We start from the raw sequence: 16,908 nt of genomic DNA, 5'->3' as shown, positions 1-16,908 counted from the left end.
GTCAATATTTGACCCTCCATTCACTTCCAACTCTCGATCATATGTGAATGAAGTTTGCTTCATTGGATCTAAGGGCTATTTTGGAGTTACCTAGTGCTAGTTTTAACAAGTATGCACCACACCTAACTCACTAGACTCACCTAGGTCAAGCTATCCGTCCATACCCCCTTAATAGTACGGCTAAAAAGAAAAAACAAAGTTCTAAACTACTCTAAGTGTCTCTTCAACTCCAATCGACACTTAGCACTAGTCCATCATTAACCTTGTCGTCCATCCTTTGAAAACTGAAACGATTTTCATCGTAGGGGCATGACCACCATGATTGTCCAATCGATCTCCATTAACATGACCTAACTTAATTGCCTCTGTAAAACACACGTTAGTCATAGTAATCACGTATTATCATTAATCACCAAACCCAACTAGGGGCCTAGATGCTTTCAAGAGGACGAGAAGATCAGCGATGGTGTTCTAACCAAGAAGGAGGCCCGAAACTCATCCGGTTCGAGTCACCAAGGTGGATGCCCAAATCAAGTTCGAGCCCATCTCGGGTTACAGGACCAGTCTATCATAAAACTGGTCACACTGGCGCGTCCGGGCTCCGTTTTCGACGATCCATATATGGATGGAAAGCTAATTAGATAAGGAAGCTAATTCAAGTGATCTCACGTCAAAAGCCCTTCGGAATTAACGAGAATCGTCGAAACAAGTCAACGTCCAGAATCTGTCAGGGTGCTGCGATACTGTCTTTTGGTCCGTTGAACCGTGTATCGTGTTTGGGCCCATTAGGGGCGCGTCCAGGGTGTTGACGCCCGAGACTCTATATTATACCGTCGTCACTCTCGTTAAGATTTTGGATTTTGTTTAATTTTTTATTTTCTCGTGAAACAAATATCTCGTTTTGGGTCGTCAAGCGGATGAAGCTGCCTGAGGCCACCAACGCGACGGTGTACCCCGGCATGACGCTGGAGCAGTGCTGGCAGGCGTGCCTCAGCAACTGCAGCTGCCGGGCGTACGCTGAGGCGAACGTCAGCGGGGGTCTCAGCCGCGGCTGCGTCATCTGGGCCGTCGATCTGCTGGACATGCGGCTGTACCCGACGGACGTTCAGGATGTCTACATACGGCTCGCGCAGTCGGAGATAGATGCGCTCAATGCCGCAGGTTCGGACTCTGACGCAATCTTTTTATTTTTGGTCACATACTACTTCTTTCAATTCAGTACAAATTTAGTACAATTTCAGTCAGTTTTTATGATCTTATAATTGCGCGATTCTATGCGTCAGTACAAATCTATATAAATTTTGTACATCCTTGCTAGGAACCTTACATGACAGATGTAGAAATGTAAATTGGAGCATACTGTTGTGAGACTTGGTTGAGATATCTCGTCTCCGTAGCTGTCGAGATTAATTGGCCCCAGTGTCCCATCATCCGCCTAATTATAACTCGCCTAAAACGATCACAAGTCACAAAACAGCGTGTGCACTAGTTGAATTCTGCAGCAGGCTCTTGTGCTGTTTTTCTTTGTCACCTTCTTTGTCTCCTAGGCTTGTCCCGCCTCCTCTTTGCTTCTGTGCTCTGTAGTTTTAGCGCTTTTTTTTGTAATCTGAACCGCTTGTTTCGTTTCAATTTATGCTGTAGGGGTACAAACCCCTCCCGTTTCGTTCAAAAAAAAATCTCGGTCAAGAATAGGCCACTCATAGAAGAAAGTATCACTGGCCACCACTTCCATTCTAAAAACCACACTGGAATACTGCATACTCCTTCCATACTTAAAAATGAAGTCGTTTTGGACAGCGACACAGTCTCCAAAGCTTAACTTTGACTACTTATTTTTATAAATATATTTATCAAAAAATGATATATGTAATTTTTTGTGAAAGTATTTTTAAAGATAAATCTATACATATGATTTTCACATTTCCAAACTCAACAACTTAAAAGTTATTCATGATTTATATTCTCAATGTTTGATCCAGGTCTTATCCAAAACGACTTCATTTTTTAGTATAGAGGAAGTACACATTTAAGGAAAAAGAAAACTTGGATAGAGTTTTCTGTTCCTCGACCCAGTCGCATTTGTTTTGATATATGATACCGCAGGCAATTCAAGGATCACCTTTGAATGGAAGCAAAGTGGCATGCATGGGTCAACTATCAAAACGTAGCTTGGCCAAAAACCGTGGCAGCACTTAGTTTTCGCACCCAACCATGTATCACAGTCGCTTGGTTAGGTACCGTGCAGTCTACCGGAAAACATCACTGAACGAGCTATCGTCCAACACCACCCAAATTGATAAATGACACATCAAAAGTTTTTTTTTTAATTTTAACACTTTTTAGAAATTAATTTTAAATCTAACACGGTCGGGTTTTTTTTAAACTAACATTTTTGACCGCGCTTATTGCCCTGGCGCGGCCAAATGCCAGTGCCGCGCCATGCATGGTGGCGCGGCAGCTGACTGACGTGGCGACGACCGGAATCGCAACAGTTGACGTGGCAGGGCCTGCCACGCCACCTATTTTGGCTGCGGCAGTGCCGCGCCACGATGCATGGCAGCGGCAGGTATCTAGGACGGTTTACCGCCTCCACCGTGCCTCGTGCTTGGAACTACGCCACTCGCCACGTGGCCACGCGTCCATCCACCTATTGCGGCCACTACCGAGGCCTGTGCCGCTAATGAACTTCGCACCGGCGACCACCCCGTCACTCTATGACATCGAACTCTGCGCCGGCGTCGAGCTCCAGTGTTGACGAGCCTTTTGCAACCGGATATTTCACGCGTTTCAGATGTATGTTTCATGTGTTTCCCTTTCAACGGCCGCCCGTATTAACCACCGTAATGACTGATCTTTAGTTCCCCCTTACACGCCTCTCACATTAATTATAGGTGAATCAATCGATCACAAGCACTCGTGGACTCGTGGTGTTGCTCCTTAACAACTCATAGGATATATACGTACACACTCATCGTGGAAGTTCATTAGATGCTTTCGACTTCTGGCCTCCTCCTCCTCCCTGTCTATCTTTTCAGCTCCATAGAATAGATAGAAATGCAACTATAAAGCTGCGATCCTAGATTCCTGGTGGATGATCTTCAGGTTGTGGGGATATATAATCTATTCCTGAATTGTTATTCGGTGCTCATCTATCGTGTAGTATTTTGGGACACCAGGAAAGCTAATCATGACGGAAGTGCTGCCGCGACGCATAGAAACGAATATGAAGCAAATAAATGAAGTCCGTGCGCAAGTTCACAAGCTGCCACATAACATTTTCATTGGTTTGACATAAGTTCGACATAACATAACCAACTAAGCCTGTAAGTTTCGGACTGCCAATATTAGTTCGACCTAACAAACTAAGACCCAGGAGTGTAAGGATCCCTCGGACGCCTCTGTCTCTTCTGAATTTGTTGGCAACACATTGGGAGTGTAGCCAACGTCAGTGTGGTCGGCATCGGCGGTGCGTACGGCTCATACCCTGCAAGTATATGATATGCACGATTACTTATAATTCTTTATGATCTTAGTTCATAGGAGCATACGTATTTAAATAAACTACATTTGTTAGTACCTATGAGGCTCCTTGCGTACTAAACGGGGCACCACCTAGCTGAGACATGCCGATCTCATCCTGCGGCCAATCGTCCCACTAGTCGTGCTGTCTGTGGAAGCCCGGGGGGTCGTCGTCATCATCATCGTCGTCCTCGGTTGCAGGGTCCTTCCCAGAGCTATGATGTGGTGGTGTAAGCACCGCAGAAGTGGCACCTGTCATCGGCTGAGAAGAGTCAGCTGGTGTCCTCAAAGAGGTTGAAGACATACCACCCGACCGCGCCGGAAGTGGAGGTTCCTCATAAGGAGTGTCCATGCAGCTCAGCTTCTGAGCTAGCTTCCTGCAACTCTTCTTCACCTTCTGCATAAATAGACGTTAAAGTTAGTGTATTTCCCAAACGCATATACACTAAAGAAATATTTTCAGAACGGACAAGTTTATGTTTACCTCCACAAAAGCCGCGAGAACGCTTGGCCCCTGCCCTCTAGACTCGTTAAGCCGAAACGCTGCTTTGTTGGACAGCCTTGACAATTGTGTCGCCTAGGTACAGAAACTGCGGTTGGACAGTTTTAGTACACATACTTAATACCAAAATGATAATAAATTATATCATTCAAGTATCTTACCACGTATCTTTGAAGCGGGGCTCTCTGTAGCTGTGTGTCCTCCCTAGTGGTAACGTCGTACACATCTTCGATGACATCTTCCTCCGAGTCCTCGTCAATAGCCTCCTCAGTGTACGGGGGCTTGATATGTGTCCTCGTAGACCTGTGAAGCCACCACAGGTACTCGTCGAAGGTGTGCTTGGTCGTGTGGAGGACCCGCATGGACCGGATGTCCGTACCCTGTTCTGCCACAAATGGATGTGCGCGCTTGTGTGGCACTGCGCCAATCCTGGGTCTAGTACCTCTTCCTGCGATCATACCTGCAACAAAACGATGTTAGTTGTACCACACATATCTCTGAATTGTAGCTTTGTTATTAATCGATAACACACCCGTGTAATTCTTGGTTGGTGGAGTAAAGTGGTGGTGGGCAGCCTGTCATTCTTCCAAACTGTCTGCAGACCCTGATGGGCAAGTGAATATCGACCACATGCAAGAAAATAAGAGGGACGTCGCAGCGATACTCGTCTGACTCGTCCCTAGTGACATGACTGAGATAGTACTGGAGCTCCGGAGCATCCCAAGGACACCAATGCACCTGAAATTTTCGTATTGAGTTAGTCTATGATATAGTGTAGATCGAACAAGACACATGTATGATAGTAAAGAGAGCGTAACCTGGTGCTGTGTATGGACATCGAGACCGTCTGTGTACTCCCTATACTTGCGTCTCGCATTCCCTCTAACTAACTCTAATTCCGTCCAGATAAACAGAGCTATAGGGAGTGTATCCTGCCCGTTCCATTGCTGCATTGAATATGATAATGAATTAGCCATTAATAAACTCATCATATGTAACCATATCGAAGAATATAATGAACCGAAGTACTTACCGGTAAACTAGTATTAAGTGGCCTCCCAACGGGCCATCGTTCCCAACACCAAACCTGGTGTAGGTACGAGCAACACCCAAGGTTCGCATACCCTGAGGTGCGACGGCAGGCAATGCATAGCTGTCGATACATCCATGCCAGGACTTGCGCTGCCCCAGCTGTACGCCGCTATGTTCTCCCACGGCTAGCGTAGTATGTCAAGGAAGATCCAGCTGATGGTGTTGCCTGAGGCGTCTGGGAAGAGGAAAGCACCAAGAAAGTGCCAGAGCCACACTCGAGCGAACCTATCGATCTGAGCCTCCTTAGCCTGTGGGTCCAAGTAATCAAAGTGCTCCGTGATCCAGGATGACGAAACACCAGAAGTTTTCCTGAAATTGACCAAAGAAAATGAGACCCGATGGCTGCAGGAAAGCATTGCAAGTATTAAATAGGCTTGAATTTCTCACTTATTTTTCTTGGAAGCCTCATTGTCCGGTGGAAGAAAGCCAGTAAACTGAGCCACCAGCTCCCTCCAGTGATCGTTGTCAACTATCCCTGTCACTAGGAAGTCCCCCCAACCGAAGGCCAAAAATAGCCTTCACGTCCTGCATGGTCAAGGTCATCTCGCCACAAGGTAGGTGGAACGTGTGGGTCTCAAGCCTCCACCTATTATAAGAATAGAACGACTGTTAGTTGCCTCAAATTTGTTACAAGAAAGTTTACGTACAAAGAATGCACTCGCACCTGTCTATAGCTGCAGTAAGTAGTGCTGGGTCAAGGGGTGAAAGACCGTGGTTGACAACACGGACAAGCTCGAGGAAGCCGGCACGCCGTATGTACGGCGCATAACGCTCGTCCCACTGGTGCGCCCTGGTGTGCGTGCGGGGCCTCAAAGTAGGCAAGGCCACCTCTGCGTCGTTGTCACTCAAGATGTGTGCTCGGTGCTGGTCATCGTACTCCACCTCAAGAATGGGGTACAACGGGTGCTGCGTGGGAGGGGTCCATCCTGTTACAAATTGATAAACAAAGCGTTAGAGTATTCAAATTAACAAAATTCAAATTAACATTATGTAGCATTGCAAAATTTGAACTACTTGTTATGCAATATGAAAGCACATGTATATATTCAAAGTAAAGTTAACAGACATATCACGCACTAGTAACATAAATAACTTCACTAGAATATAAGCATTTGACGAAACTTCATGAAGTCATCAAAATCGACGTATCACGCACTAGTAAGTACCGACATTTATAAACTAGTATCTATACCCAGAATCCCTAACTAAATAACTAACTATAAACTAAATAATAAATACATAATCAATCCCTAAACCCAACATCCTAACCTCAAACCTAAAAACTACCTACGTAAATCACAAATAAATTCACTAACCTAACTATCCTAAATCACTAACTATCCTAAATCACTAACTATCATAAATCAATAACAATCATAAAACCCTAACTATCCTATATTACTAATTATCCTAAATCACTAATTATCCTAAAAGCAATAATAATCAAAATAACATGAAATCAAGAAGGAGGTACCTTAGGAGCGGGCGGCCTCGACGCGCTGGCGTTCATGGCGTGGCTGGCGTGGGCGCTGCGTGGCGGGAGTGGCCGGGCGCGGTCGGGCGCGGCAGCGTGCGGGCGCTGCGTGGCGGCGGGGCGCGTGCGGCTGGCGGCAGGCGATACGCGGCGGCGGGCGGGCGGGCAAGGGTGCGTGCGGCCGAGGGGGACTCGCTCGTGATATTTATTTGGCCCAGCCGCGCCATGCTCCGTGGCACGGCACTGCCGCGCCAAGATCGATGGTGCGGCAGAGCCCTGCCACGTCAACGATCGTAATTCCGGTCGTCGCCACGTCTGCCCTCTGCCGCGCCACCATGCATGGCGCGGCACAGGCATTTGGCCGTGCCTTGCCAGGGCAATAGGCGCGGCCAAAAGTGTTAGTTTAAAAAAAACCCAACCGTGTTAGATTTAAAATTAGTTTCAAAAAAATGTTAAAATTAAAAAAAAATCTCTAGATATCATAAACTATACAGCGGCGACTGTTTTACATCGACCACATGCATGCATTTCTAGGTACGATTATTCTTAACAGGTGGTAGAAATACGCACATTTGTTCTAGAGGTAGCAGCGGCAAAAAAATCCTAAAGCATAGAAAGGGGTACATCATGCATGCATGTTTCTAAGTAAGTGGAACCAAAGCTTTGGTATTTTTCTAGTCCGAAACTTTTGCAACGCTCGCATATACTGTTCGCTGGTAAGCTCGGCGGATGCTGGTTTGTTATGAGAGGAATACGGTTGGCTGATAAGCTCTGGCTGAAACAACCAAGCGAACAGGCTGATTGACTAGATGCATGCAGAACACAGTGTTAGGCCGGTTCACCACCTAACGTTTTGCCGATTGCCGCTGCTTGTTTTCCAGCGAGACACCGGGTCCCGAGCAAGCGCGTGGTGATCGGCGTCGTCGCGGCAGTTGCCGGCGTGCTTCTCCTGCCGTCGGTCGTCTGCTGCTGTGTCTGGAGGAAGAGGAGGAAACGTCACGGCGAGACGGATTCCTCGGCGCCGAGCGGCGGAGACGACGTGCTCCCGTTGAGGGCAAGAAAACAGCAGGCGTTGGACGAGGACTGGAAGAGTGCCGAGAAAGACGTCGACAACCTGCCGTTGTTTGATCTGGCGGTGGTCCTGGCCGCCACGGACAGTTTCTCTGCGAGCAACAAGATCGGCGAAGGAGGGTTTGGTCCTGTTTACATGGTAAGAACGATAGGAAGGAGTGTGATTATTAACAGTAGGATGATAAAACCTGAAAATGGTAGAATAATCTGAAAAAGGGTTTGTCAGCCGATTGTCCCTGATTTCTAACGGGATGCTGGGACCTGCGAACTGTTGAACAGGGAAAGCTTGAGGACGGGCAGGAAGTAGCCGTGAAGAGGCAGTCCCGGAGATCGATGCAAGGGGCGGTGGAGTTCAAGAACGAGGTGAAGCTGATCGCCAAGCTTCAGCACAGGAACCTCGTGAGCCTGCTCGGCTGCTGCATCGACGAGGAGGAGAGGATGCTCCTGTACGAGTACATGCACAACCAGAGCGTCGACACGTTCATATTTGGTCAGTTTGACATTGCAGAAACATATATCTATCTGCCCAACAAGTTTAGTTTACTGAATTGTATTTGCATAGAAATGCTATAATGCTAATGGTTATGCGTTATGCAGACGAAGGAAAGCGGATGTTGCTAAGGTGGCAGAAACGCTTTGATATCATTTTGGGGATTGCGAGGGGTTTACAGTATCTGCATGAAGACTCAAGGTTCAGGATCATCCATAGGGATCTCAAGGCTAGCAACGTGTTATTGGACAGAAACATGGTCCCCAAAATTTCAGACTTCGGCATCGCAAGGATGTTCGGAGGTGACCAGACCACAGCATGTACATTGAAGGTCATTGGAACATAGTAAGTTCTTTCTTGATCTCCTGGTCCTATGGCCCCCAAATTATGGACATTCAAACTGACATGAGAGACGGTTTTTGGTTTTCAGCGGCTACATGTCCCCGGAATATGCGATGGATGGCGTGTTTTCCATGAAGTCCGTGTTAGAATTGATCTCATCCGTCTTGACCCAACGGTCGAGACGGACCCCTTGACCGCGTCCTGATCGGGGACGTCCAGCCATCTCGTGGCTAGTGAGCCCCCGTCGCACAGTGCCTATAAAGAGGAGGTGGGGCAAACGGCACACGGTACGAGGTTCGCCGCCACCACATCCCACTGTCCTAACCCTAATCCGATCCAGAGGGTGGCACTGCCAGCGGCGGGAAGCACCACTGCCTCCACCACCACCACCGGTCTTCACACCTACACCAAAGGTCGCTGCCTAGCGCAGATCTTCATCGACGAACCAGTGAAGGCAGGGAGCTCCTCCGACGGTCAGATGCTTCTACATCTCTCTCTCTCTCTCTCCTACCCCGAAGCAAACTCATGATTCAACAGGAAAGAACTAACCCACTGGATCCACACCTAGACGATCCAAAGTACTTAACAATGGTATCAGAGCAGGTTCTCTAGTACGTGGATCTGGATCGGGGCAAAGAAAAGAAGAAAGAAAAAGAAACGAACTTCGGTTCGGAGAAAATGAAACCCTAAAGAAATTGGACGGTCCGGGGAAGTTTTCCCCACCGCCGTCATTACCGCCTCACGCGGGATGGAGCACCCGTCGCCGGTTTGCTGACGCGCGGGAAGAGATGAGCTAGATCCGATTCGGATCGAAAGAAAAGGAATACAAAGGGTCCATCGAACCCTAAACCCTAATCGGGTAAAGAAAAGGGGAAAGAAGGGGTCTCGATTTCGAAAAGTACTCGAACCCTAACCCTAGCCCGTTGGGAAAGAAGAACAGTGCCCATCCCGAAACCCGAACCCTAATTTTTACCCCATCCCCAAATCGGGTAAATCCCAGAAGAAAGAATGGGGACAAAGAGGAGGAAGGGACTTACCTGAGCTTCTTTCCCGCTGTCGCAACTGCCACCGCGCGGGGAAGTGGAACACCGCCGACCGTCGCGGCCACGCCTCGGGCTCGGCGGTAAAGGGCACCACCACCAGACCACTTGACGGCGGCGCGTCCACCTCGCGGTGGGCGCGCGCACCGGCGAGGGGACTGGCGGCGGCGCTGCCACCGACTCCTCCTCCGATCGGGCCATTGGGCCACTGCTGCTCCTCTGAGTGCGGCATGAGAGAGAAAGGAGGAGGGAAAGAAAATAGACGGGGGAGCCGCTGCTGGGATCACTCCGGGCAGCGTCTTCCTCACCGGCGAGGACGGCAGCCCCGACCGGCACCGACGGCAACCACGGCTGCCACGGCTGTCGCGTGAGGCGTGCGAGAGAGAAGGGGAACGGAGGAAATGGTGTTTAGGGTTTCAGGGGTGCGGCGGCAGGGATGTTTTGGTTCGCCCGACTCGGCCGGATGGCCGTTGGATTTGATCCGACGGCGATGAGTCACTGGGCCAAATGAGGCCCAGGCGGGGCGCGCAGCCGCGGCGCTTTGCCGGCCCAGGCCCACGTTGCGGCCTGGGTGGCAGCGCGCGCGCGCGAGGAAACAAGGCCGGACCGGTTTTTGCTGCTGGGCCGGGAAGACAGTGAACAAATGAGTCTATTTCTCTTTCCTTTTCCAGTAAAATGTTATTTCCTGGAAATGATTAATGGCTCAAGAAAAAAAATAGAAAAGAGAATTTTTCCTGTGGATAAAATTCAAGAAAAGTAAGTCGGGCCGTATCTCCGGTTGGGCCGAATGCACAGTGGTGATTGAGAATTATTTTATTATTTTCAGAAGCAAATTTCGATGATTTCATTCAAAGAGTGATTTAAAATCTCTGATAATTATTGCACCAACGTGTTAGAATTTTCAGAGAGTAGAAAAGTACAGTAAAATGCTTCTGAAAAGTAGAAAAGAAATTTTGTCAATTTTCGCTGCAAAGTTAAAAGTTTATTGTCTTCTAATTTGAAGAGCAGTTATAGTTATTCAATAAATGATGAAAAGTTTATCCTCCAGTTAAAATTAGAATCAAAGAGAAGAATTTTTTTTTAATTGGAGGAATAGTCGGTTTATAGATAAGATGAATTATAATATTGTTATTTTCTGACCAACGTTGATGATAACAATATTATAAGTTCATTTATGAGTTTAAGCTTAAAGTTAAATTATGGTATTGTTATTTTCTGACCAACGTTGATGATAACAATATTATAATTCTATGAGTTTTATGTTTAAAGTTTGAATCTCTGAATAATTTTGCATCAAAGTGACCAATTTTCAGAGAATAGATAAAGTTCAAGGAATGCTCTTAAACTAGATAAATGTATTTTCATGTTTCCGCTGCAATGAAGTTGATTGTCTTCTAATTAAATTCGAACCAACGGGAGAATTTAATTTTGAGGAGCAGTTCTATGTTTTCAAGATTATTGAATTTCTATACGTTAATTCCATTTCTGCCCAACGGTGATGTGGAATTAATGTAGAAGAATGATGTTTTATTCTATTTCTGCCCAACGGTGATATAGAATAGAACATAAAGTTTTCAAAGTTTAATGAGCATTATTGTTGAATATTTTTCAGACAAAAGACATACATGCTTTCATTCTTGAAGGCAGAAAGAGAAATGAGCTGGGTACTTGTGACTCAGATGATGAAATGCCTAAGGGCAAGTTATGTATGAAAGAATGCCATTGGTTAAGGGACTGTGCTCTCTTTAAAGAATAGGTTCAAAAGAAAAGAATTCTAGGATATTGATCCAAGAAAAAAGATAGAAGAATGCCATTGGTTAAGGGACTGTGCTCTCTTTAAAGAATGGGTTCAAAAGAAAAGAATTCTAGGATATTGATCCAAGAAAAAAAGATAGATCAATGAGAGTCTTCATTGAGAAATGTCTTTTATGTACTCTCTGTGGAGAAGAATTTATTTTCAGTTTCACTTATGAGAGTTGTAAAAGTCATATACATGTTTAATTTGACTAACATTGGATTAAACATGTGTGTTAAAAGAATATTCGGATTTATTTCTGAATTTGATGATTGAACACGAGCCAATCCTGGCAATTATGTCCGTTCAAAGGAATATCTCGCATGGCGGAAAAAAAAGTTTGTGATAGTATCCGCATGGCGGGAAAAGTTTGAGAAAATACCCGCATGACGGGGTAAAGTTGGCATAGTACATATATTAACCAATCCTGCATGGCGGGAGAGTTTGGCATAGTACTTATCCCGTATGGCGGGAGGAGGATGCGATGATTCATATGCTCTAAAGAAATATCCCGCACATGGAGACAAGTTTGGGATAGCTCTTATGCTTTTCTAGTATTTACCGTACACTCTGATTGTGTCATGGTCATAAGTACTCAATGAGTTTGAGAACAAAAGAAAGTTGCATGTGAACCAAGAGATAAGAATGATATGCAAGTGTGACTTGCAGAAGTATTGATAATAATAGACTATGTTGAGTTTTGAAGTGTAATGAGGAAAATGTACTCCCATACGAATTTTGTTTGCATGATGTAATCATGTGGATGAAGTAAGTAATCAAAGTTTCCTCATTCACAAGAGTTCTGAATGTTTCGAAATTGTGGTAGAAAAGTTCATACCACATTTCGAGGGGGAGAAATGTAAGATTAAGAAAGATACTTCCCCATACTTCAGATAATGCAATGCATACTATGCATTGAAGGTAAAAGTGATCTATAAAAGATGAATGTGATCGTTGAGGGAGTAAGACGGTCATAATAACGATACCCCTAAAGTAAAGAAATAGCTAAATTCCTGGACTTTTTATAGTTCCGATGGGAAGATAGCATAGTCGGCTAGTATTCATACTGGACGAGTTCAGAGTCATCAAGGCGGTGCTAAACGCGCCGTATGAGTTTTTTGACAGATTAAACCCAAAATAAGAAATTTGAAGATACACCATATTTACAGAAGATGGAGTAATCTGGGGGAGCATGGTATGTAGATACCTAAAGCTTGAATAGAAGTGGGATTACATATCCACTACAGTGTTTAGAGCAACAAATTGCTTAATACATGTTGATGTTGTATGATATATACAACACCTGATGTTAGCTCTTAAAGAAGATGAATAAGTAAACAAGGATCTTATGATACGGGAGGCTATAGAACATTTGCCTTTTGGCAATAAAGAGCAACAATAGCCCCATACGAAAGAAGTGCCACGAGGCCTCAGAAGGTCTCAAAGAATAAGAAAGAAATTCAAATGGAGGATAATTCCACCTCATTTGAAAAGCCATGAGAGGGCGTTCACTCATCTAAATGGCAAGAAGTAAAGGAAGATGAAATACCAACGATGTTTGGGACTAAGAAAAATTCCCAATGGAGCCAAAACAGTAGGCTGTAATGGGTCTACAAGACAAAGATGACTCCAAAGGGAATATAGAAAGATATCAAAAGGGAATATTGAAAGCTATAAAGCGTCACTTGTGGTGAAATGATTTACACTAAAGAGAAGGAATAGATTATAATGAGCATGCAATGATTCTTTTAGAATCATAATGGTGTTAGTGGCACATTACGATTTATAGTTACATCAAAAGGATGTAAAGACACATTCCTCAACGGGGACTTGTATGGAAAAGTTTACATGGCATAACTCAAAAGGTTTTAGTCGTAGAAGAAAAAGAACGTAAAGGGATGTTGCCTAAAGAAATCCATTTATGGATTAAAGCAAACTTCAAGACAGTGGTTCTTGAAGTTTGACAGTACAATAAGAAAGTTTGGGTTTTAAAGAGAATGTAGAGGACAATTGTATTTATGCAAAGTTTAAACATGGGAAATTTATTTTCCTAATCCTGCATGTGGGTAGCACCTTACTCGCTAGTAGTGGTGTTAATCTACTGTTGGAGAAGAAGCAGTTCTTGTCCTCAAGTTTCAATGAGAATGGTCTTGGTAAAGCATCATTCGTTCCAGGAATTGGAACTTACCGAGATAAAAGGAAAAGGGGTATTAGAACTGTCTCAAGTGTATACTTAGAGAAGATTCTAAAGAAATAAAGTATATATGTGAGTAAACTTGCGCCTGTTTCTAAAGTAAAGGGTAATAGTTTTCGGAACTTTCAGTGTTCCAAGAATGAATATGAGATCGATCAAAAGGACGTCCTATATGCTTCAGCTGTTGGAAGCTTAATGAATGCTTATAAGCAAGAACTTACCCTGACATAGTTCATGTATCCGGGATATTTTGGCAGAAGTCCAGTCCAGATATAGATCACTGGAATGGAGATGAGAATGTTTTGCAATTGTGCAAAGATTTATAGGCCTCATGGTGAGTAAGAAAGAATAAGTACTCTCAAATAGTTGTGGGTACAAATGTTAAATTTTGGCGAGATGTTTAGTGAAACCCACATAGTAGCTAACACTCGCAGTTGGAGTTTTATTGTGGAAAAGCTCCAAAGAAACAGTTGTGGTGTCATCAAGGATGCATACCCACAGTATAGCTTGATATGAGGCTTAAAGGACAGGCGAAGTGGTTAAAAGAACTTACACCCGGAATTGATAATGGTATACAACAGCAATAACCATTTAAGTAGTTCGCTCCTATAACAACGGGTCAAGTGTGCTGCCAAACACATTGACGATAAAGTTGTACGTTGTGAAGGAGAAAGTCCGGAATCATACTAAAAATATTGAACATAAAAGTAACAAGCAAGTGCTTGCGGATCCGCGTACAAAAGGCTTACCACCCAGTGTGTTTAGAGAACACACAGTCGACATGGGTTTTATGGTATAGCCTATGATTTCCGGACAATAAAGGGCCCAAAGTTAAAGAATCTGTTTCAGAAGAGAGATGTGTATTGTAGCTGTTAAGTCTATCGGCGATTGACCGTGACGATGAAGCATGCTCTATACACTAATCTGTGATGGAACAAATAAAAGCGAAAGGGATTAAAGTCAAAGTTTAAGGTTAAAGTATGAGTTGAGATCAAGGGGGAGAATGTTAGAATTGATCTCATCCGTCTTGACCCAACGGTCGAGACAGGACCCCTTGACCGCGTCCTGATCGGGGACGTCCAGCCATCTCGTGGCTAGTGGGCCCCCGTCGCACAGTGCCTATAAAGAGGAGGTGGGGCAAACGGCACACGGTACGAGGTTCGCCGCCACCACATCCCACTGTCCTAACCCTAATCCGATCCAGAGGGTGGCACTGCCAGCGGCGGGAAGCACCACTGCCTCCACCACCACCACCGGTCTTCACACCTACACCAAACGTCGCTGCCTAGCGCAGATGTTCATCGACGAACCAGTGAAGGCAGGGAGCTCCTCCGACGGTCAGATGCTTCTACATCTCTCTCTCTCTCTGTCTCCTACCCCGAAGCAAACTCATGATTCAACAGGAAAGAACTAACCCACTGGATCCACACCTAGACAATCCAAAGTACTTAACAGTCCGACATCTACAGCTTCGGCGTGCTGGTTCTAGAGATCATCACTGGCAGGAGAAACCGAGGCTTCTACGAAGAAGAGCTTGATCTCAACCTCCTCCGTTATGTAAGTACTACAACTGTAAGCAGCACAATTTGCATGTTGTTTCTTTCTGAACATTTTTATCTAACCATGCTGGTCTGGTCATTTGTCCTTGTCCAGGCGTGGATGATGTGGAAAGAAGGCAGGAGCGTCGATTTGGTGGACAAGGTCATGGACGGCAGCGGCGTCAACTACAGCGAGGTGCTGCGATGCATCCAGGTCGCCCTTCTGTGCGTCGAGGTGCAGCCCAGGAACAGGCCCCTGATGTCGTCGGTCGTCATGATGCTGGCCAGCGAGAACGCGACGGTCCCTGAGCCGAACGAGCCCGGGGTGAACATCGGGAATAAGAACACGTCGGACACGGACTCGTCTCATGGCCTCACGGCCAACAGCGTGACCATAACCGCAATTGACGCTAGGTAGCTTCGGTTTGCATGCCCTCACCTGCAGACCACCAGTAGTGATTATTTTCTTGGTGCTCTTCTAGACTTCTACTGATGTAGTCTGTGCCTTGTATTGTGTACGTAGCTTTTGTACAGTACATCAAAGGTTTCCGTTGTCACAAAGGCCTGGCTCTCTGTTTTTTTAACCACTAGCCACACTCGAAACCCTCCTGTAAGATGTAAAGTTCAGAGCTTGTAAAGATTTATTTACATTCAATAAGTCACCCGGTTCAATTTATTGACAGAAACGAGTGCATTTTTCTTCCATGTACCGTGTACGTGAAGTCTGCGAGACAGTTTCTCTCCATCACCTTCGTAACCTCAACCCGCTCGGCAGCTGCTCCTATCGTTAGGTCGTGTTCCGGCGTTCCGCTGGCCGCCGCCAGTCTGGACGTGGCTGTAAATCCAACGAATGATTGATTGACGACTGACGAGTCAGTCACACACTCACACGGCATAATCGTTGCTTGCTAGTACCAAGTCATCGCGCGCGGTCGACTCGTGCACGTCGATTGCGATGCGAGCCCCACGGACAGTAGAGAATTCTTCGTTGGCGATGCGTCGGTGAGACCGTCTCTGATGGTCGCACGCGCTAGCGCTACGCGGCCACGGGTTGGACTGAAGCATAGATGAATCCGTGAACACAGTTTTTCCTGCGCAACTAATAAAACAGTTATGTGCCAAGAGGGTCGTGCTAGCGCCCGGACGTCCATACCAATGTGCCCGGACGTCCATCTGCACGAGTTTTTTCTTCTTATATTCCATACCAAAGAAAACACAAGGAAAAAAAGGGTCATGCTAGCGCCCAGACGTCCATCCGCACGCACGCTACTCATGTGCTGCTGTGCTTGATACGCCCCGTGCCTCCTCTTGTTTTTTTTAACACGCACCTCCTCTTGCTGATGCGCCTTCACCGTAGAGCATGTGCGTGGGGCCCACCCAGCTACATGTGAGAGAGAGAGAGGGAGCACAGCGCGTACTCATGTGTTAACCCGGTTGTATGCTGCACCGTGGGGGCCACGCCTGGTAGTGCAGGACGCGTGGTTCTGCGTCCGTTGGGTGCTGGCCCGCTCTAGCGCTCTGCATGCGCGCATACACTTTGGGCGTATTTGGTTGAGACCCTAGGTGTCCTTTGCCTAGGAGGCCGGTTGCCTGGACGCTGCCTCGATGGCGTTTGGATGCAACCCTGAAACACTGCCTGCGCCAGGCAACGCTTCAAAGCCCAGGCGAGCAAAATCGTGTGCCTGGGTGCACCTGGGTTGCCTGGCCTCCAATCGTCTGTCATTCTACTATTAATTAATTAAATAATTATCCATCAAAGTACCGTAAGGAACCTATTACTGCTAGTGCTAAAAGCGTTGCTGACTGGTAAAAGGATCTTTCCTATCCGACAAGACATTAAATTGTGGTTTT

At 46.0% G+C, this 16,908-nt stretch overlaps 1 protein-coding gene across 1 annotated transcript; it reads left to right on the top strand.

Moving 5' to 3' along the window:
* The first annotated feature begins 917 nt into the window (after positions 1-917).
* Positions 918-15,678, top strand: LOC136456630 (receptor-like serine/threonine-protein kinase SD1-8). The gene is made up of 7 exons (XM_066456559.1): positions 918-1,161; positions 7,469-7,797; positions 7,938-8,148; positions 8,256-8,493; positions 8,579-8,630; positions 14,975-15,076; positions 15,173-15,678. The coding sequence occupies exons 1-7, from the start codon at positions 918-920 to the stop codon at positions 15,473-15,475; spliced, it is 1,479 nt and encodes a 492-aa protein (XP_066312656.1). The 3' UTR covers positions 15,476-15,678.
* The last annotated feature ends 1,230 nt before the right edge of the window (positions 15,679-16,908 follow it).

Source organism: Miscanthus floridulus, chromosome 6 (genome assembly GCF_019320115.1).
Source record: "Miscanthus floridulus cultivar M001 chromosome 6, ASM1932011v1, whole genome shotgun sequence".
In the NCBI taxonomy this organism is placed as follows: Eukaryota; Viridiplantae; Streptophyta; class Magnoliopsida; order Poales; family Poaceae; genus Miscanthus; species Miscanthus floridulus.
This window is presented reverse-complemented; position numbering and strand designations above follow the sequence as displayed.